General features: G+C 43.0%; 1 protein-coding gene across 1 annotated transcript in view; it reads left to right on the top strand.

Annotated features, from left to right (window-relative positions):
• The window catches only part of EYS (eyes shut homolog), a 1,559,204-nt gene that overhangs the window by 1,290,035 nt on the left and 246,197 nt on the right, over positions 1-22,972 (top strand). Inside the window, 1 exon segment of the mRNA XM_030558318.1 lies at positions 17,252-17,401. Coding sequence (XP_030414178.1) covers positions 17,252-17,401 — 150 coding nt within the window.

Raw genomic sequence — 22,972 nt, 5'->3', positions numbered from 1 at the left:
GTTTGCACAGCCATTAATCGCACCCTGCTAAGAAGAACTGTGACTCTGGGGAACGTGCAGGACATTGTGGATGGCTTTGCACAAATGGGTTTCCCTAACTGTGGAGGGGCAATAGATGGGACACATGTTCCTATTCTGTCACCACCCCACCTGGCGTCAGAGTACATTAATCGCAAGGGGTATTTATCTGTGGTTCTCCAAGTGCTTGTGGATCACCATGGGCATTTCACTGACATTTACTCAGGATGGCCTGGAAAGGTGCATGATGCATGCATCTTTTGGAACAGTGCCCTGTTCAGGAAGCTGATGGCCGGGACTTTTTTCCCAGACTGCAAGATCACAGTAGGGGACGTCGAAATGCCCACTGTGATCCTTGTAGACCCCGCTTACCCCTTAATGCCTTGGCTCATGAAACTGTATACAGGGAAGCTTGACAGGAGCAAGGACCAGTTCAACTACAGGCTGAGCCGGTGCAGAATAACTGTGGAGTGTGCTTTTGGCCGTTTGAAAGCCCGCTGGCGTTGTCTTTATGGGAAGCTAGATTTGGGGGAAAGCAGCATCTCTGCTGTTATATCCGCGTGCTGTACCCTCCATAATATTTGTGAAGGGAAGGGTGAAAGATTCAGTGAGGAATGGACCTCCGAGGTTCGACGCCTAGAGGCTGAATTTGCACAGCCAGAGAGCAGGGCTACTAGAGAGGCCCAGCAAAGGGCTTCAAGGATTAGGGATGCCTTAAGGGAGCAATTTGATGCTGAGAGCGAACAGTAATGTTTGGTGCCTTTGCTGTGCTCCTTTCTACCTTGGGGTACAGTATTTATCACTTTCTGCAATAATAAAAACTATTGTAAAAGCCATAAAATCCTTTATTCAAAATACAGTACATAAAAGGGCAGGGGGGGTAGGGTGGTGGGCTGTACATTCAGAGGTTTGAATATGTCCTGTATGGATTGCTGTTCAATGTCTGCTGCACTTCAGGATTACTATGCTGCAGAGTAATGGGGGTGGAGTGCACAGGGTAAGGATTGTAGTTATCAGGGCTGGTAGGTGATCGTACAGGTGTTGGGGGCAGCTGGGGGTAGTAAGAAACAGGCTGCTGGAGAAAGGTGTTTTGTGCAAATACTGGGGAACAAGAAAGAGAGCTTTGGGATGGGTATGGGTTACCACGGTACAGATCTGCCTGCATGGCTACGAGAGACTCGAAAGAGTCAGTTTGGCGAGCCAGGAGGCTTATCAGCTGCTTTGAGGTTTTTTTGGTAGCCAATTCCTTTCTCCTGCTTTGTGTTTGCCTCCACTCATACATTTTCTCTCTCCATTCCTGCGTCTTCCTACTTTCTCTGGTGTAGTGATTCATAACTGCTTTGATCAATTCTTCTTTTGATTTCGCGGATTTTTCTCAAGTTCTGCAACCGACGGGAGGCCGGTGATCTGGCTGCATTAGTCAAGGTCACTAAAAAAAACATAGATAGAAACATGTAATACACAGAGGCTACATTGTTTATTATCACACAGTGAAGGAGTTTGTAGAATTTTTGTAGCATCAATTCCCACATACCTAACATAGCACAGAGAGGCCAGGGAAGCGAAGGCATGGCAAGCAATGGGATGAGTGTTTCTGCCCCGACTTCACCTGGGAAAGGGAACTGACTGATGGCTCACTGGGGTTTATCTGCACTGGGTAGAGGAGGGAGCTGGTGGCCTGCACAGGGGACAGTAGGGAACAGGAAGCTGCCGACCTGCTGGCGGTGGTGGGCGGAACGCGGAGCTGCGACCTGCTGGCGGTGGGGGGGGCCGGACCGCGGAACTGGCCGGCCTGCTTGGTGGGGGGCGGACCGCGGTGCTGGTGACCTGCTGGCGGGGGGGGAGGCCGAACACGGAGCCTGGCGACCTGCTGGCGGGGGGGGGGGGGGTACCAACGCGAACCTGGCGCCCTGCACTGAGTAGTATCCCTACATATCAATAGGGTTCCTACTGCCAGATATATCACTGCTGCGTGTTACCTGGGAGGAGAGGGAGGGTCTTCTACAGCAAATTGGATTCCGCCCTGGCCCCTATGCAGCTTGCCTGTGTGCAGCCATGGTCCCCCCCACCCCTCGCTGCACAGTGGATCGGATGATGTTAGCCTGACCGGGACAAGGACCACGGTGGCTCTCCCTATAAACTTGCGAAAGCACATTGCCCACGCTCTGGCTGCAACTTTTCAAGAGATTACCGAGGCCGATTACAGAGACATGATAGAGCAAATCAATGGCTATTCCACGTTAGGCATTCATGCGGCAGCCATAACCCAACCGTCCTCTCCCAAAACATTAAATCTGCTACCCCGAGCACGCTCCTCTGCTTCTTCTTCACCAGCAACTTCCCGCTGCTGCGACTGGCTAGCCTCCTCCTGGCTTGAGAAGAGGCTCCTGGCTGCATGCTCCTGGGACTCCGGGGTGTCTCCCTCCACCTCAGTAGCCTCACTCTCGGCTTCCTCTACACCCTCCCCACTTCTCCCTGCTCTGAACTCTCCATCATGTTCCTCGATTGGCAGTGGGGTCACACCCAAGTATGGCATCCATCTCCTTGTAAAAATGGCAGGTCGTGGGGGCAGCTCCTGAGCAGCGATTTCCCTCACGGGCTTGCAATAAGCACTGCACAGCTCCTTAATTTTACCCTGCACTGCAACCGCATCCCATTCATGGCCCTTAGCAGCAAGGACTTTGATATCTGCCCATAGGTATCATAATTCTCCGGCTGGAGCACAGCTGTGCTTGCACAGCTTCCTCACCCCAAACACTGATGAGGTCCTGCAGCTCGGACTGTTCCATGCTGGAGCTCGTATGGGGCGTGGAGGCATGGTCGCTGATTGATTGATTGATTGAATGATGCACTCCACACCTGGCTGAGCAAACAGGAAGGGGATTTTTAAAATTCCCTGGGCATTTAAAGGGGGGGTCAGCTGAGGACCAGGCAGTGGAGTGTGAAGGATACCAGAAAGGCTTAAAAGGTATGCTGGGATACCTCCTTATACCCCGGAGGCCAATAAAAGTGCTGGTGGGGTCCACACTTGCTGACCAGTGCTGGATCACCAGCGCCAGAATCGCTACACCCGAGGCACGAAACAAAAAGAGATGGAGGAGAGAAAAAAGAAGAGAAAGCCCAAAGAGGCTGACCACATGAGGGCTATGGAGATCCAGAAGGAGGCCCACAAGCAGGCCCTGGAATTAGCAAGGGGCTAAGCAGGAGTTTACCAGCCAACCCCAACAATCCTTCTCGAGGTACTGTTTCCCATTCCAGAAAATTCTCCACTTACAAGGCAGGTGATGGTACTGAGGCCTCTTAGAAAATTTTGAAAGGGCCTGCCATGGGTACAGCATCCCTACAGACCAGTACATGATAGAGCTGAGGCCACAGCTCAGTGGGCCCTTAGCAGAGGTGGCGGCTGAAATGCCTAAGGAACACATCAACGATTATAAACTTTTTCAAACCAAGGCCAGAATCAGAATGGGGCTAACACCTGAGCATGCCCGTCAGCAGTTCAGAGCCCTAAGGTGGAAACCAGATGTGTCATTTACCCGACACGCCTACCACAATGAAAGAATTGGGATACCTGGATACAGGAGCAAATGCTAAATCTCTGGAAGAGCTGTCCTTCCTAATGCAAATGGAGCAGTTCTTAGAGGGTGTTCCTGAGGAAATAGAAAGATACATCCAAGATGGGAAGCCCAAAACTGTAAACCGAGGCGGGGGAGATTGGAGCCAAATGGGTGGAAAATGGCAGAAAGAAAAAAAACTACTAGCAGTTGGAGCAAATAGCAGAGGGGGCAAACCGAAACTAAACCCTATCACTGGAGGCAACCCAAGACCCACCCTACAACCCAAGGAAAGCTCCAGACACCATATTGTCCCACCTCACCAGTCTCCAGCAACCCACCTCGTCCCAGTGACCAGTCAGCTGGGCAATCTTTTAAATGTAATGAACTGGGACACATAAAGGCTCACTGCACAAGAACCCCAACCGATTACAGTTCATTACACGACAATCACACCAAAGATCTCCAGGCCAGATGCCTTTCAAATACCCTCGGAGTGAAGGGAAAACTTGAGAGTCGGTGGAAAGAAGGTTATCATGAGGAGAGACACTGGGGCCACAAGTTTCAGCTATCCACCAGTCCTTAGTGGGACCCCAGATTCATCAGCCCAGAAGCCCAAGTGGACAATTCACCCATTCATGTCAAAATCTTTAAACTTGCCTACAGTTGAGTTGCCTGTCCAGTACAAAGGCTGGTCAGGAATGTGGACTTTTGCTGTCTATGACAATTATCCCATCCCCATGCTACTGGGGGAAGACTTGGCCAACCGTGTGAAGCTGGTCAAGAGGATGGGAATGGTCACTCGGAGCCAGGCCAAGCAAGCTTCCACACCCATCCCTGTTCCTGAGCCGTCCACCAGGGCCCTGTCTGTGTTACCAGAGACCCAGACAGAGGTGGTGGAACTGGATTGTCTACCCATGAATGCTACAGCCATAGTGAATCCAGTCCCAGAACCAGAAATGACAAAGCAACCAGCACCAGAACTGTTGCCAGCACTGACACCAGCGCTTGCAAACCCATCTACAGCTCCAACACCAGAGGGCATCAGCGGGCCTGAACTGGCAGAACCAGCAGACAATCCTATCCAAGAGGCTCAGCCAAAGCCTGAAATATCACATAGTGCACCAGCGGAAAAGCCGTTCACAATCACGAAAACAACCCCATCATCTACATCGCTTCCCGAGGGACCAAGCCCAAGTCCACAGTCTAAGGAGGAACTGATGTCTCCAGCTTCAAGGGAACAGTTCCAGGCTGAGCAGGAAGCAGATGACAGCCTCAGAAAGCTTGGGTGCGGCACGGAGCATCCACCGCCTCTCAGCTCTAATAACCGAGCCCAGTTGTTGTAGAACAAGTACTTTTATACAAGGAGACTCTTTCTGGTGGACACAGGAAGGACTGGCGTCCTCAAAGATAGTTGGTAGTTCCAACTAAGTACCAGGGAAAGCTCTTGAGCTTATCCCATGATCATCCCAGTGGTCATTCCGGGGTGAACAGAACCAATGACCGTTGGGGAAGTCTTTTCCACAGGGAGGGAATGGGCAAGGACGTTGCTAATTATGTCTGGTCTTGTGAGGTGTGCCAATAAGTGGGAAAGCCCCAAGACCAGGTCAAAGCCACTCTCCAGCCACTTCCCATAATTGAGGTCCCATTTCAACGAGTAGCTGTGGATATTCTGGTCCTTTTCCAAATAGACCCCCAGAGGAAAGCAGTACATAGTGACTTTCATGATTTTGCTACCTGATGGCTGGAAGCAGTAGCTCTAAGCAACACCATGGCTAAAACTGTGTGCCAGGCCTTAGCAGACATTTTTGCCAGGATAGGTCGGGCCCTCCAACGTCCTTACAGATTCGGGAACTAATTTCCTGGCAGGGACCATGAAAATCTATGGGAAGCTCATGGGGTGAATCACATGGTTGCCAACCCTTACCACCATCAAACCAATGGCCTGGTGGAGAGGTTTAATGGAACTTTGGGGCCATGATATGTAAATTCGTAATGAACACTCCAATGATTGGGACCTAGTGGTGCCGCAGTTGCTTTTTGCCTATAGAGCTGTACCACATCCCAGTTTAGAGTTTTCACCATTCAAACTTGTGTGTGGCCACGAGGTTAAGGGGCCATTACAGTTGGTGAAGCAGCAATGGGAGGGGTTTACGCTTTCTCCAGGAACTAACATTCTAGACTTTGTAAGCAACATACAAAGCACCCCTCCGACACTGTTTAGCCCTTCCTAAAGAAAACCTAAAGTATGCTCAGAAAGAGCAAAAGGCCTGGTATGATAAACATACCAGAGAGCATTCCTTCAAAGTAGGAGACCAGGTTATGGTCTTGAAGGCGCAACAGGCCCATAAGATGGAAGCATCATGGGAAGGGCCATCACAGTCCAAGAGCACTTAGGAGCTGTTAACTATCTCACAGCATTCCCCACCTCAACCCTAAAGCCTAAAGTGTACCATGTTAATTTTCCAAGCCCTTTTATTTCAGAGACCTTAAAGGTTTGTCAGTGTACAGCCCAGGGAGGAGATGATGCTGAGTGCATGAAGGTGTCCCCTACGAAGGAAAAAGTGACGGTGGCGTGGAAGAGGTGAACCTCTCCACACCCTGGAATGTCTGCAGCGGCAACAGATCAAGGAGCTGTGCACTAGCTTCGCACCAATGTTCTCAGCCACCCCAGGACAGACCGAACGGGCATACCACTCCATTGACACAGGTAATGCTCACCCATTAGAACCCCACACCCCTCCGGGTGTCTCCCCATGCCCAAGCTGCTATGGAAAGGGAGATCCAAAACATGCTACAGATGGGTATAATCTGCCCCTCTAACAGTGCATGGGCATCTACAGTGGTTCTAGTACCCAACCAGATGGGGAAATAAGCTTTTACATGGACTACCGTAAGCTAAATGCTGTAACTCGTCCCGACAACTATCCAATGCCACACACCGATGAGCTATTGGGGGAATTGGGATGTGCCCAGTTCACCTCTACATTAGACTTAACCAAGGGGTACTGGCAAGTACCGCTAGATGAACCCACCAAGGAAAGGTCAGCCTTCATCACTCATGCAGAGGTGTATGAATTTAATTGCTTCCCTTCGTGCTGCAAAATGCACGCACCACCTTCCAAAGACTTTGTAGATGGTCTCCTAGCAGGATTGGGAGAATCTGCAGATGCCTACCTCGATGATTGTGGCCATTTTTTCTGATGCATCGGCAGAGCACCTGGAACACCTGGAAAAAAGTCTTCAAGCGCATCAGGCACTCAGGACTAACTGTTAAGGCTAAAAATTGTCAAATAGGCCAAAACAGAGTGACTTACCTTGGACACCAGGTGGGTCAAGGAACAATAAATCCCCTACAGACCAAGGTGGATGCTATCCAAAAGTGGTCTATCCCAAAGTCAAAGAAACAGGTTCAATCCTTCTTAGGCTTGGCCGGATATTACAGGCAATTTGTTCCACACTACAGCCAGATCGCTGCCCCACTAACAGACTTGACCAGAAAGACACAGCCAAATGCAGTTAAGTGGACTGATGAGTGTCAGAAGGCCTTAACCAGCTTAAGGCGACACTCATGTCTGATCCTGTGCTAAGGGCCCCAGACTTGACAAACCATTCCTAGTAACCACAATGCACTTGAGTGTGGTGCAGGAGCAGTTTTAATGCAGGAAGGACTGGATCAAGAATTTCATCCTGTCATGTTTCTCAGCAAGAAACTGTCTGAGAGGGGAAAGCCACTGGTCAATCAGTGAAAAAGAGTGCTACGCCATTGTGTATGCCCTCGAAAAGCTACGCCCATATGTTTGGGGATGGCGTTTCCAGCTACAAACCGACCATGCGTGCTAAAGTGGCTTCATACTGCCAAGGGAAACAACAAAAAACTTCTTCGATGGAGTTTAACTCTCTAAGATTTTGATTTTGAAATTCAACACATTCAGGAGCTTCTAACAAGTAGCTGATGCACTCTCCGGTGAAAGTTTCCCAGAATTAACTGGTTAAATTGTCCTTGGAATGTGAAAAATCTTGTAGTTTTACATAATTAGTAGTATATGTAAAGGTGCATGTGTTTTATTAATCTGTTATTCTAAGGTTCTAGAAAGAAATCACCGCCAGTGTTGTTTCCACACTGTCTGAGATTTGGGAGGCGTGTCATAAACAGATGGTTAAGGGTTAATGCCTCTTTTACCTGTAAAGGGTTAGAAGTTCACCTAGCCTAGCTAACACTTGACCAGAGAACCATGGGGGAACAAGATGTTTCAAAAGGAAGGAGGGAAAGTTTTTCCTTTGTTTGAGAGTTTCAGTTTCAGCCGGAGTAAAAAATTAGAGGTAGATTCAAATTTGGTATTTGGGTATTTTTGTATGTAACTAAATTTGTGCCAGGGGAACATCCTCTGTGTTTTGAATCTGTTGTCTGTGAGAGTAGGCTAGTATGCTAATCTCTCCCAGAGGGTTTTCTTTTACCTTTCTTTTCTTTAATTAAAATCCTTTTTCTTAATACCTGATTGATTTTTTCCTTGTTTTTAGATCCAAAGGAGTTGGATCTGGATCCGCCAGGAGCTGGTGGGAGAAAGGAGGGGGGATGGTTAATTTCTCCTTGTTTTAAAATCCAAGAGACTGGATCTGAACTCACCAGGGAATTGGTGAAGGAGTCTCTCAAGGCTACGCCAGGAAGGGAAGGTTTGGGGGGGAAAGGGAGTGATCCAGACACTGAAAATTCTGGATGGTGGCAGCGATACCAGATCTAAGCTAGTAATTAAGCTTAGAAGTGTCCATGCAGGTCCCCACATCTGTACCCTGAAGTTCAGAGTGGGGAAGGAACCTTGACACTGTCATTCTTTGCAAGTGTCACCTCTGAATATTCAGACTTGTGGGACAAAAGATGCAGAACCTATCCATTCTCACTTACTACTCCCTCCCTTATGGCAGCAAAGGTATATTCAGTTCCTTGGGACTACTGAAGGTGCAGTGAGCTTGGGACTCACAGTGTTCACTGCTTCCTTGGCATTTTTTATTTGTTTTTGTTTAATTTGCCCCTTTGGGTCCTATTTTCTCGCTATCTGTCTTACATACTTATATGGCCCCTGTTAGTATAGTACCTGAATTTTGTGTTTAGTTACATTCTCAGTCAGCTGTCTTAAAATAAAAAATGAGACAGAGAGGAAACAGTGCCCATATATTATGAAATCATCTACACCTACAAAGAGTGTGAGAGCTGCCTCAAATCCACCTTCTCTTTCGATAGGGAGGCTCTTCTGGCCCAGATAAATAAATGAAATTCTAGCATCTACTTCATTTTATAAGTGGTAATGTGCAAAGGTCATTTTTAAAAAGAAATAACTTCCTTTTTTTTTTCCCCTTATATGTATATATCCACTGATCTGGGCATTATTCAATGGCACCATAAATCCCTCTAATAGAAACAAAAAGGAAAAATACATTATTTGTGTCATTTTCTCATTTTAATATTATTTGCTTGCTTAGCATAAATTACAAGCAGCTTCTAAGAACTAAAGATTGCATTTGCAGTACATAAAGGAATAAAAATTTCTCATTGATACATTGCAAATTTCATTCTACAAATGTTATACATCTCACTCCATGGCTTTGAGAAGACCTTTATAAAATGTATTGCGATGCACTTAGGAGGGGTCTCACTCACTGCTTTGAATATTGGTAGAGGTTTGATGTGATTTTCGGGGAAGGAAGCATAAGGTTATCTGACCTTCTGCATTCTGCTGTGGTACAGTTAGTTTTAAAATCCCTATAAAGTCTAAATATATATATATGTTTAATGATGTTTGATTTTGGATAAAAATAGTCCTAGTGGAACTCTGTTGATTTTTGGCTGCATACAATGTGAGGCCCCAATGGTGCATTTAGGGCCTGATTCCCAAAGCCTGTTGAAACCAATGGGAAGACTGCTACTGACTTCAGTGGATTTTGGATCTGGCCTTTGAAGTCTCAGATCTTCCCACTTTACGAACCTTCTTTAACCAATTGGGTTCATTGCGAAGACTTGTCTCTGCTATCTACTCTTCATTATGAATTCTTTTATGAATGTCAAGAAGGTCAACAATGAGCTTTTAAACCCTGTCAGGCACATAACTTCATTTTGTAATCTCAAATGGACTAGAATTAGCCTTAACAGTAGAAGAATCCCCTTACCTCTGTCTTAGACATATAGAATATAAAATACTGTTCAACCTCCATGGATCTCCAAGCAGAATTTATAAGACTGAGGTATAAGCCACTGATAACACCTGACACTGTCAGGCCTGAAAGGGACACTGCTATGTATGTTGTGGGAAAGGATATGTTTCCGGATTTCCCTTGCTCTCCAAGTGATCATCCCATCACACTAAAGCTGTTCATGGTCTGGGAATTTCAAGGTCTGTGGATGTGACCAGCTACCATAAACATTAGCTTCTCTGTGCCACTGTCTTAAAAATAGTATTGTAGACAAGGAAAGCATCAGCATTACAATACATAGATGGATTAATGGATTTATGAATTTTGCAATTTGACTGCTATTGGAAAAGGCATCCAAAAGACTTAACAGACTTGAACAGTATGAAAACCTACAGGGTTCAAAACTCCCATTTAACTTCAAACAGCCAGGTATTCACTCACTTTTTATTCCATGCCAAATGATCAATGAGATGGTATTATGTACCACAAATTTTTGTGTCACACTTCCACTTTACATGCTTTTCATTCAGCAAACATCCTATGAGCCACTCCCTCCTTTTTCATTTCTTTTCTTCTCTCCTCTTTTCCTCCTGTCACTTTTTCCTTCCTTACAGAGAGCTGCAGTCCCTCTTGGGACTAATCTAAAATCCAATAAAAGCTTTTAATCAAAAAAGAAAATGTTTCAATTCCTATGTATTTATAATCTGTAAATTGGTAAACAGGATTTGGTTTTATATATAGCATCCACAATTTTGTAATTTATAAATCCTGTGTGCAGACATCCAGCTCTAAGTAGTTATATCAGATAAACACTCTATTGTGTGTGTGTGTGATGTGTGAGTTCTTTTGTTCCCTATGTGCCTCCTTCATACCCCCCTTTCTTTGCCCCTTGCTCCCTATTTCTTCTGTTTTCCCTTTAAGGACTTCTAAAGAGAAGTTACTGTTGCCCGCTGTGTTCTGTTTAGTGGTAGTGCAGCTCCTGCTTCCATTTCTTTTTCTTTGAAGCTGTGCTACCATCAAACAGCTGAATAGAAGGGGACTGGCAGCAGCAGGTTCTCTTGAGGACCCATTCTGATCAGTTAACTAAGAGAAGAGACAGGAAGGGAAGAGGCAAGAGGAAGGGAAACGGGGAAGAAAAAATGAAAGGAGCAAGTTGGTTGGGGAGGACGAAGGCAGCCGCAGACTTAATTGGATTTTAAAGCTCAAACCCAATATAAGCACATAGTAGTGGGTTCCTGGATACACTAACTGTAGAGGCATGAATAGGATTTACATTTGTTTTATTATAATTGCATCAATAGTAACCACATAGTTAAGGTTTCATTGACTTTTGCACTTAAGACCAAAATCCCTTTTCCTTATACAGCTCATGTTATTTTAAGAGTATATTTTAAAAGATCTTGTCGGTTCATATGCATTTTATTGGAAGATAATTCAGAATTCTCATTGGCCACTCTGCTAACAACTAAATAATTTTACAAACGTGCCTGATTTTACCAGAGTGATACCATAGCTCTTCTTCTATGCCATAATTAGCAAAACATTTAACTATGCTGGGAAATCTCAGATGAGAGGTTTTTAATATACACATGGAGTGGAATCAGAATGCCTAAGAAGAATTTTAGGTGAAAATCATAAGGGAAAACAATAAAGGACTAACCCTTGTGCATACCATCACCAAGTGTTCCAATAAGCTGTGATTAACCAGGTAGTCTAGGCCATTTGCACATTCACATCTATCCTTCCCAAACAAGAACCTCAACAGAAATAAAAACACGTTGGAAAGGGGTAGCTGGTTGTTTTAATGCTTTATCATTTCAGCTGTTAGTGTCATATATACAAGTCATATATACAAGAAAGTTAGTTTAATGTCATTTTTATGGACTTTAAAAAAAACATTTTCAACCAAACTTTTGTTGCTTAAAGGCTAGCATTATTGACTGATTGGCAGATTATGAGGACAGTTAACTAAATTATGTCACTTTATTCAGTAGCACCAAATTGTTGTTCAAAAGCATATTTAAAGAGTTTATTAACAAGGATTTTGTCAATCAGTTAGTTGTGAGTAACAAAATCTAAGAACTAATTGATTGTTGTTTATAAAGGCTGCCAAAGAATAGATTGGCCATTATAAGTCTGGGGAGAGAGATAGGATATACATAATTCATAGAAAATTACTACATAGCCTCGAGGAACAAGAATCTTATTCAGGAAAGATTGGTTTGCCCATCATTCCTAATAGATTAGTGGCCCTCTCCTATTTTAATGCAAGCACAGAAGTACTTGCCCACAGCTACATAATAATGAGATCTTTTCTCTGATGTTTTAAATATATGTTTAAAAGGAATACAACTGATTCCAACTAAGGGACTAAGAACATTATAGTAGTTTTCACATTCACTATAAATAAGAGCCTGCAGCGTATATTGCTGGTGGTTCATGAGCAATTTCATATTTAAATATGCCCTGTGAATAACTAACTTGGGCACCAAGTTTAAAGATCCAGGGAGGTCTCGTTGTGGTAATAATAATTAACCATCATTGTTTTAAGAAGCATTAAGAATGAAATAAGCATTTTGAAACGTTTATTTCACTCCTATTAATTTCATAGTGTGTGCATAATGAGTACATTGTGTCAAACTGTCAAAACAAATTGGGATGTTTTAACCACAATGCAGCATAAAAATACCATTACAAATGATCCTTTAAAAAAAATTACATCCTTTGTGCTCCCTATTAAAACAGATACTTCGGAGGTCATAGCTGTTGTCATAAACAGATAAGTAAGAGTTAATAGAACAGAATACATCATATATCTTTTGCCTGTAAAGGGTTAACAAGATCAGTGAGCCTGGCTGTCACCTGATCAGAGGACAATCAGAGGACAGGATACTTTCAAATCTTGAGGGAGGGAAGGTTTTGTGTGTGCTGTTAGATTTTGGTGGTTGTTCTCTCTGGGTTCTGAGAGTGACCAGACGTGCAACTAGGTTTCTCTCCAATCTCCCTGATACAGGTTCTTATAGATTCAAAATAGTAAGTACTAGGTGATAAGGCGAGTTAGGCTTATGTTTGTTTCTTATTTACAAATGTGTATTTGGCTGGGAGGAGTTCAAATGTGTATTTGGCTGGAAGGAGTTCAAATTTGTATTTTGCTGAAAGGATTTTACTTTGTACATGTATACTTAGGCTGGGAGGGTATTCCCAGTGTCTATAGCTAAAAGACCCTGCACCTATTCCATTTTAAATGTACAAAGATAATTTTTACTGTTTTTTCTTTCTTTAATTAAAAGCTTTTCTTGTTTAAGAACCTGATTGTTTTTTTATTCTAGTGAGACCCCAGGGGACTGGGTCTGGATCCACCAGGGAATTGGTGGGGAGAAAGGAGGGAAGGGGGGGAGAGAGGTTAATTTCTCTCTGTGTTAGGATTACTTTCTCTCTGAGGAGAGTCTAGGAGGGGGATTGAGAAGGAGGGGGGAAGGTGAATTTTCGTCTCTGTTTTAAGATTCAAGGAGTTTGAATCACAGTGATCTTCCAGGGTAACCCAGGAAGGGGAAGCCTCGGAGAGGCAACGATGAGAGAAAAGGTTTACTTTCCTTGTGTTAAGATCCAGAGGATCTGGGTCTTCGAGGTCCACAGGCAAGGTTTTGGGGGAACCAGAGTGTACCAGGCACTGGAATTCCTGGTTGGTGGCAGCGCTACAGGTTCTAAGCTGGTAATTGAGCTTAGAGGAATTCATGCTGGTACCCCATCTTTTGGACGCTAAGGTTCAGAGTGGGGAATTATACCATGACAGCTGTCATTTGTGCAAAGACTCATTATTATATTTTAACATGTGCCAAGATATTACATTTAAAGTTGGTCAAATAATGATTCACTGACTATTTTATTGGCAAATGACACAATATTTTCTAATACATTGTCAAATGTTTCCTTGATATTTCTCACTGCTCTGCAGGCTGAGTGAACAATGAAAAACAAATATGTCTAATTTATCCTAAACATATGTTGAATGTTGAAAAGATTATTCCATAAATATTATTCAATCAACCCTAATTACAAGTTTAATGTTAACTTCTGTTTTACATAGAAGATGCTTCATAAAATGAGTAACTTGTGCTAAACAGAAGATAAATCAAATAAGCATGTTACTATTACCTTAACATTTTCAAATATTTAGCATCTTGAGTTTCAACCATCAAAAGATGTTTAGCAAAAGAGAACATAAAAGCCAAAGGCATAAGATATAAACAATTTAAGCAGCTTTCTGAGTTAACTGGATGTTACGGAACATAATATTGAGCTAACCATATAAGCATCTCAATAAGGATCTGTGACGGACTATAGAAACACCGCTCTAGGAAAGTATCTACTGCCCTGGAGTCAGAGATTTAATTTGGCTTGACCTGCAATACATGCCAAATAGAGGCCCTCCAGCTGTAAACTGAGAATCAGAAGGTGGAGGAGACTACCTGTAAGAGGTGGGCTGATTCTGAATGAAGAAATTTTGTCTTCTAGGTATAAAGGGCGTTGTATTCATGAAGGCTGAGAGGTGAGGAGATCATTTTTCCTTTGGTCAGAGGAAAAGGCTGATCGTATTTGCTGTCACAAATTATTCAAGGGCTTACCATAGCACTCAGCAATTGATATCACATTCTTTGGACAAAATTCTCTCTCCTCCACACCACCCCGACAAAGGAAGCTAATGGTTACATGCTCTTTTCCCCCTCCCTTAAAATGCATCATTAACATCTTCCTCCCACTCCAAAATCCATAATGAAGTATTTTCATCCCTATTCAAATCCACCTTTAACCCTTTTGATTGATCATACTTCTCATACTTCTCATTATTTGTCCCATACAAGCTCATGGTGGTGGACTTACAGAGATTAAAAAGGCTTCAGGCTCCCTCCAAGTATGGACTTTTTGAATTCCGGGCTAAGCAGTTACTAAAGGGAGAGAGACTGGTTCCTGCAGGACTCAAAACAGCAGGAGATTGGGCCTACCTCCTTGTACCTTGTTAGCATCCTCTTCGTGGCAGGGAGGGACAGAGGCCAGCGCTTGTGTAGTGCATTTGTAACAGACAGACCCTGGTGGGCAGAATCAAACCTGAGGCCTCTAGAGCTTAGTGCATGAGCCTCCACTGCATGAGCTGAAAGCCATATGGCTCCTAGCTAAGGCTGCAGAGCAGACTCATTAATCGCTCTCTCTAAGTGGTCTCAGCACCACTAGAGGGGACAGAGCACCACACCCAGGAGGTGTGTGGGTTACACATCACTCCAAGTGGTAAAATAAGAATTCCTCCTTCCAACAGTAACTTTGGACCCTGTAATGGCAGTTGCACTGTGGTATTACAGCTGTCAGACTGTGCAATAGCTGGCTCCATTCTATCTTCAGGAAGAACTTGACATTTTAAATATTAAAGCTTGTGTTAGGGTTTTTGATTGGACCTGCAAATCAGTTTTTTGCTTCCCCCTCTCCAATTTAACTATTACTAATTTCTGTCCACCATTATATTACCACTGTGTGCAAGGCTGGCCTATCTATTTTGGAGAGTGCCAGAAAAATGGTTACACCCCTGCCTTTTGGGATACTTCACCAACTTGAATGAATCATTTTACATAAAAGCTCTGTGTATGAGAAGTGTGAGATCTTTAGATACTGCTTTCTCTTCCAGAAGTGGAATCCAGGCTGCTTACCACTTTCATCCCTAGTGATTGGTTTACATTCTTTTACAAGCAAAAAAATTTAGATATTTAAAACAACCGTTCTTGGGGCTAAGTCCACTTTGCATTTATCTCCTTGGCAGGCCTAATCCTCAGTTAAAGTTGGTGAAAAGATGCCCTTGGGCTGGGAGGAAATCCCTAGGTGATCTGGTGCTGCACAGTTCCTATGCCACTCCTGGCGCAGGAGCATTGTCAGGTGAAAGGGAGCATAGCTAGTGTTTCCTTCTGCCATGACTTGTGGTTACTCTAAACTATGATGGGGACTCAGGACCAAAGAGTCAAGAGCAGTTCATTTTCTCCCACCTTCCTCCTATGTGCTTATTGGGTACAGCTGAGAAATCTCATTCTTATTTTTTTTAATGAAAGCTGAGATTTCTCTTTACAAAAGGACTTCCTTCTGTGAGCTTAGGGCTAGCTTCAGTGCCTTCCAGATCTTTAGTACCCTGTTGTATAGGAAAGTCTGGGAATGAACAATATGTAGATTTTTTCCCCTCACTGAGCCCATCGATTGCTCTGTGAGTGGGCGATACTCCATAGACCTCCCTGAGGGAAGGGAGGCCTAGCTGTGGACCAGATTGGGAGTAAGGGATGGTTTTCCCACTGGAATGACCCCAATCCAGACCTCAGCCTGTGGCAATCAAACTACTTTTTATTTGTTTTTAAGTAAAGGGTGTTTTTCCCAAAACTACCCATAGGTTTCTCTTTTTTGTTTTTGGGTCCGATATATACTCCTTTTTATTCATGTTCATTGCATAGTGTGGTGAGTATACGTGGACTGAGATAGTATTCATGACTTGCATACTACTTCAGTTTTTAAAAAATATATGTATGTTAATACAAGAGCGAAGTGTAGCCATGCATATGTCTGCTGAACTGGGGTTACAAATCGTGACCTCCTGTTTAAAGCTCAGTCATACAGTACTTTCTAATTCCAAAAAAGCCATTTTTGAGAAACAGTGAAAGATGACCTAAAACTACTATTATTTCTAGCTGCCAGATGGAAAAGAATAAATTTATGATCATAAGTTGCTGAATGAAGATGTACGATAAACCTCAGGGACTTGATTGGCTACTTTATTAAGCTTAGTTAAAGAGTGAAATAATGCAACAATCTTATTAACATTTTACAAGATTACCATTGAGGAAAAAACCCTTTCATACATGCTCCTGAGGCAAACATGGTTAAATATAAAAACCGCGAATCTGAGGAAATATTTGAAACTCAAAATTGCTCACTCTCGTGTGGGGCAATCTTTGCTTTAACAGACAACAGCCTATGGAGAAAAGTCTCAACGGTGGCAGCATAATACTTAGAAAAATCAATAAAGTTAGAAAACTGTGTCTTTCTCTTCTAGAGCATTTATTTAAGCCTGGATCACTCCAGTGATGCCAGCTTCTCTGCCTTCCCCTTACATCAGTCAAATGGTCTACCAGATAAGGCTGGAAAAATGATGTGAGGTCATGGTAAAAAAAGTGTTCTGGAGTTTTATGAATCCAACATTCTTGGTAAAGCAGCGACAGGAAATAAATGAATAGGGACCCGGCTGACTAACACAAGCAGTATAACAAAAGAGTGCTCTTACTTAAAGCTACACTTAGTTTAAAGTTCGTACACAAATCCATGACAGGTTAGTAAGAACATCGCAACTCTCAATAATTGCCAAAGTCTGGAACGGTTTTCGAGAGGTTCCTAGAGTACTGATTGTTTTCAAAAGATCTCTTTCTAGCATGATAGTAAGTAATGTTTGTAATTTGTGTCTTCAAAGCCAGTGAAAAGAATTTTGGAGAACAGTTTCTTCATCTGTATCTTGAAGAAGGAAGACCAGCAGTTCGATTTGGGTGTGGCAACTCACAAAACATTCTGGCTGCATCCGTCAATCAATCTGTTAACAAAGATGTACTCTTATCTATCACAATAAGGTAAGAACTTGCCATAACATATTGCGCTAAAGAGAGACTCATCACAATTCATCCATTTGTAGTTAAAAGTAGCAACAGATACACATGCAAGAGAAAGATGCTAAAAATGAATTAAACATAAAAGTGAAACATGATTTTCAGCGGGGCACAGTAATGTGTTCTTTTGACACAGTTCTTAAACAGCCTTAAGTATTATTTTTTCAGAATCAGATGCTGGACAAGCAATAAGACATGAAAGGATTGTGTGTGTTTAACATTGATAATCCTATCCCAAGAGCCTCACTGGACATAACATATGAGCCATAACTAAATATCTTAAATCCACAGTTCAGCTATTATCTAATGATAACGCTTTCCTCAGGTTACCTTAATGTCAGTAAAAGAGTCATATTTTGGAGAAAAAAATCTGTATGTGTGTTCGAAGATTATTTGACAATTTAGTATGTTCGATATCAGCTAGGTTGTAGTTCACGCAGATTAATCTACTCCATTGGAAAATGTATATACCGGTCTGAATGCACTGAGAACCAGGCAGTTTTATATGTAAAAATTAGGCCAATCAGAAAACTAGGGTAATTAATTTAAACATACCGTTAAGGGGCTAAAAATGAATTGCTCATCATATCTGATAAACATTTAGAATAAATCAAATGTTTTTCACTATGTTTCCAGCACCAAATGAACAACAGATTTACTGATTAGGCTAAATTTGAGTAATTCAGTGTTACCACAATAACGTCATAATATAAAGCAGAAGCAGTAAACTGTGTTATAACTAACTCTAATTGCAAATGGAGTGCAAGCATAGTGTATAAAACTGACTAATTCCTACTGATATGTGTGTGGATTTTTTAAGAGACGTACACAGAATATCAAGAACATTTATAACAACCAAATAATAATAATAGAATCTGTATTAAGTTCTGCACCCAGTGAACAAATTGTCATATCCTTTTCCAGCCATGATAGCTTGTATGTGGTAGCAGGGAAAAATGAGAAAATAATAATGTGAATGTCATACTTAAGTCATGTTGGTAACAGTAAAATAATGGGTTGAATAGTTAATACTAAATTACAGTAGAAATCTCTTAGAAATACTTATGCCATCCCATTAATGTCTTGATTGCGACTAATATTACAATAAAAATAAATGATAATTCAACCATTTTTTTACTTTATCATATAGTTAATAAAATGGTATGAATAGCAGTTATTTTTCTGGCCCTTAACTCTGTTAGGGGGTTGTGCTGTGATAGAAATAATCTTTTTCTTTCTTTCTTTCTGAGATTCAGACAGGGACATTGTTAAAGTTAGGACAAGTTGCATGATGGAGATTACAAATATCTCACTAAAGCCCACTGTTTTTGTTTATTTTTTTAAGTCCTAACATCAGAAAAAGAAAAAAGTTGTGTATCAAGTGATTTTTAGATTCTCTTCACAGTCATAGAAATGTAGTGCTGGAACAGATCTCAAGATGTCATCTAGCCCAAACCCCCGCACAGAAGCAGGACCCAAGTATACCTGACTGCATCTGACAGATGTTTGTCTAACCCAGTGGTTCCCAAACTTGTTCTGCCGCTTGTGCAGGGAAAGCCCCTGGCAGGCCAGGCCAGTTTGTGTACCTGCTGCGTCTGCAGGTTTGGCTGATCGCTGCTCCCAGTGGCTGCGGTTCACTGCTCCAGGCCAATGGGAGCTGCTGGAGCGGCGCAGGCCGAGGGACATATTAGCCCCAGCTTCCACCATATTAGCCCCAGCTACCACTATCATAGCTGCTAAGTGCTGGAGTATCCCAAATCTCTATGGTACAAATTATACAGAAGGGGTACTGTGACTTGGAGGCTAGTGCTGAAGATGCTTCAGCTGCAAGGTCCTGTAGGCACCAGCCCTGGTGAGACCCTGTAACTACTCAGACACTTGGCTAAAGTGAGAGAATAATCTACTAGGGCTGGCAAGAAAGGAAAATGTTGCAAACACTCTAGGTCAAGAGGCTTAAATAGTTTTAACTCAAAGTGAAACAACAGCAGTTCTTATTTGAACCCAGGGGGACAGTCTATTTGAGGATTAGGGCCCTTTCGGCCTAGTGCTGGGATGCCTTCTCCTGTCCACTCTTCTATTAACAGCAAATAAGAGCTTGCAGTTTCCAGGCCAGACATAGTTAGCAGTGTGTCTCATTGGGGCCCTTCTGCATTGGTTTCCTGCCCAGTCTCTGCTGCTTCCCCACATGTTCTGCACAGACCCAAATGTGGGTGCAGTGCCTGACCCTGTTCCACACATGGTTCCCTGGCTTCTGCTGCAGGCTGCTCCATATACATTTCCCTGGGAGGTTCTCCCTGGCTTCCTTGCTTCTCCTCGCTTGCCATGCCTCAACCACTTTCCCAAGTGCCAGGTCACTTCCTGGGTCAGTCTTTCCCTGACAGTAAGTTTTGCCCTCTCCCCCTCTTGGCCAGGAGATGTACCCTTATAACATCAGAGGACTATATATCAGTGGGGGAGCGTGACAAAGTTCCTCCTCTACCTTGGTGGGTCCTGCGCTTATTGGCAGACTTGCTTACCTCAGTGATCTCCCCCTCTTGTGGAACCCACAGTCTGGGTCAGCTCCTCCTGTGTCTGATCAGGAGTTGGGAGGTTTTGGAGGAACCCAGGCCCCTCCCTCTACTCCGAGTTCCAGCCCAAGGCTCTGTGGATCACAGCTGTCTATAGTGCCTCCGGTAACAGCTGCATGACAGCTACAACTCCCTGGGCTACTTCCCCATGGCCTCCTCCAAACACCTTCTTTATCCTCACCACAGGACTTTCCTCCTGGTGTCTGATAATGCTTGTCCTCCTCAGTCCTCCAGCAATACACTCTCTCACTCTCAGCTCCTTGCTCCCAGCTCCTCACACATGCTCCTTCTCCTCTGGCTCCTCCCTACTTAACTGGAGTGAGCTCCTTTTTAAACCCAGGTGCCCTGATTAGCCTGCCTTGATTGTCTGCAGGTGTTCTAATTAAAGTAGCTATCTCCACTGCCTTCTAGAAAGATCTTAATTGGTCCCAGGTGCCTTGATTAACCTGGAGCAACTGCCATTTGGTTACCAGGGTCCTAGGGATTTGTTTAGCCTGGGGCTAACATACCTGTTCCTCAGTACTTTACTGTAGCCATCTGACCTTGCCCCATCACAGGAAGGGATTCCTTGCTTAGCAGATTCATCATGTAACACAGCCCCTCCATGCTCCCTATCACACATGACATTTAGCTTGTCCCAATACATAGGGCCAGATTGTCTGTCTGATCCGGGTGAGCTGTACTCAGTATGAATTCCAAAGAGAGAGAGTAACTGAAGCACCTTCTTCTTGTTCTTATCTTGGAGCCAACTGGCCTCCAGTGTATGTTGCAGTGTACAGCATGCACTTCATCCTGTGCCAGTTCGGCTCTAACTAAGCTGCTGTAATTGATGCCAGCTGATAACAGTCCCAAGGGGGTATTCCAGCAGACCTGGATCAACAGGCCATAGGGATGCCCCAGCCACTTCCTTTTATTTTTAATCTGATCTCACTGTGCTCCATAACTGAGTGTGCAACACTAGCAGAAGTTACTAGTTTTTATAAAAGAGCTGTTTCCACTTTATCATATTGTTTGTGTTTTAATTCTCTTCCTTATCCTAACATTGCAAAAGCTCAGCTAAAAGGCAAATCCTGCTCTGAGCAGGCACTTCTTCCATCCTTAGCTACTGGAACTTAATGCCAGAGCATGGCCTTCCCTGCTGGTAGAAGTAGCGCTATTCTTTGGTGCTCCTCTTAACAGGAAATACTGTGCTGATATCTAGCACATGCTGCTGACTGCAGTCTGTGAACCAGTCACCTGGGGATCTAGACCCCTTCCACAATTTGCAGACTACAACTCCTGGAAACATGGTTGTCAGCCCACTCCTCTACAATTCTCTGGAGCTCTGTAGATTTATCCTGATCTGATGCTTTCACAAGTGGAGAAGAAATTCCCTTAACTCTTTTTGGTATATTGCAGAATAGGATTTTTCTCTAATATTTGGGATCTAGTACTCTCTCCTTTGGAAATATGTGAAAGAGGGAGCTCTGGGATTAGGAAAACTCATTTCACTGGAGGAAAAGGACAAAAAATGTCATTGTGAAATGGGCATCCCAGAAGCTTGTGGATCTTGAGGAACTTTCCAGGGAGATGAGGGGCTATCTTCAGAGATGCTCTGCACCACCGTGCCATCTCCCACTCAGTATGACTCCATTGATGTTTTCCCAGTTATTTTTAAATCTGAGGCCCCTCTCTATTGGGTTACACTGGCACAGAGTGGGGGTCCATTATCAGCATTAATTTTCCACCTGCTCTTTTACTGGTGGGATTTAGTAGCAGAGAGGGAAAACTACAAATAGGTCTCCAAATCCTTATAATACATTGGTCAACTAAATAAATACAAAGGGATGGAAGGATCTGCTATGTTAGAAATTGCATGAGGGTCATCTTCTCTTTGAGAGTACAATTAAGTGATTTTTTTGGTTGTTACTTTTACTATAAAACACTGTCCTGCTGTTAAGTTTACAACATCACACAAACTAAATCTAATTACTCATGACTGGGAATGTGTGAATGTATTTTGTGTTTTAATATGAATTATAATGCATATGAGATTAAAAAGGGAAATGCTTCCCTTCTTCTCTCTTTGATCCAGCAAGGACCTTTTTGTGAAAATATTTGAGATGACTACAATTCAATAACAAGAAAAACATTCTAAATTCTATTTTTTAAGCTACTCCTCTTATCTGATACATTGGGCACCTAATTGTCTGCACTTCTTAGCTGAGACAGCAATATCTCTGATACATAAGCCTGAGACATGAAAATGGTATACTGATTTCAAATGCTAATAATAGCATGGCAATAAATGTGGCTAAATTGAACTAGGAAGATTTATTCCAGTTATGGAATTCAAATCCCATACTGAAAATAAATGTATTTCCCAGATTCCTGCCTTAAAATTAACACACATATATATTCATGACTTCACTCTACATATTGTTACATTACTTTTTAGTGTAAGTTCAATTTACACATTATTTGTTTTACTGGAATTTATATCGCCATCTCTTAAAAAACTGGCATACTATATAACTTCAAATGTGTGATTGTGGTCTCTGATTGGTTAGGGTTTACATGCATCTGAGTTTATGGGCCTGGCCTCCAAAACAACTGGTGATTATTCCTGTGAGTCCCTCTAAAATGTAAAGGGGAAGTAATATATCTTTCACCAAGCAACAATAAAAGAGCTATCCTTCAGCAATCATCCTTAACCTCTGGGCAAGGAAAAAGCAAACCTGACAGTGCAATTGTGGGTTCCGTCAGCATTTTGTACTATGCATACATCAGATGAGTGTTGATTTTTTTTCTCTTAGAAGATAAGTACAGATAATTCTATTTTTACATTTTTCACTGTGGAATCCACATTTCCTCCTGTAGCCCAAATAGCTAAGGGGAAAACAGAAACTGGAAATAAACGACTGTATTTGTTTCAGATTCAGGCCAGTCTAGTTAGGAGAAAATAATTCTTAAACTAATTCCAGGCAAG

This window comes from Gopherus evgoodei, chromosome 3 (assembly GCF_007399415.2).
Source record: "Gopherus evgoodei ecotype Sinaloan lineage chromosome 3, rGopEvg1_v1.p, whole genome shotgun sequence".
Taxonomy (NCBI): Eukaryota; Metazoa; Chordata; order Testudines; family Testudinidae; genus Gopherus; species Gopherus evgoodei.
This window is presented reverse-complemented; position numbering and strand designations above follow the sequence as displayed.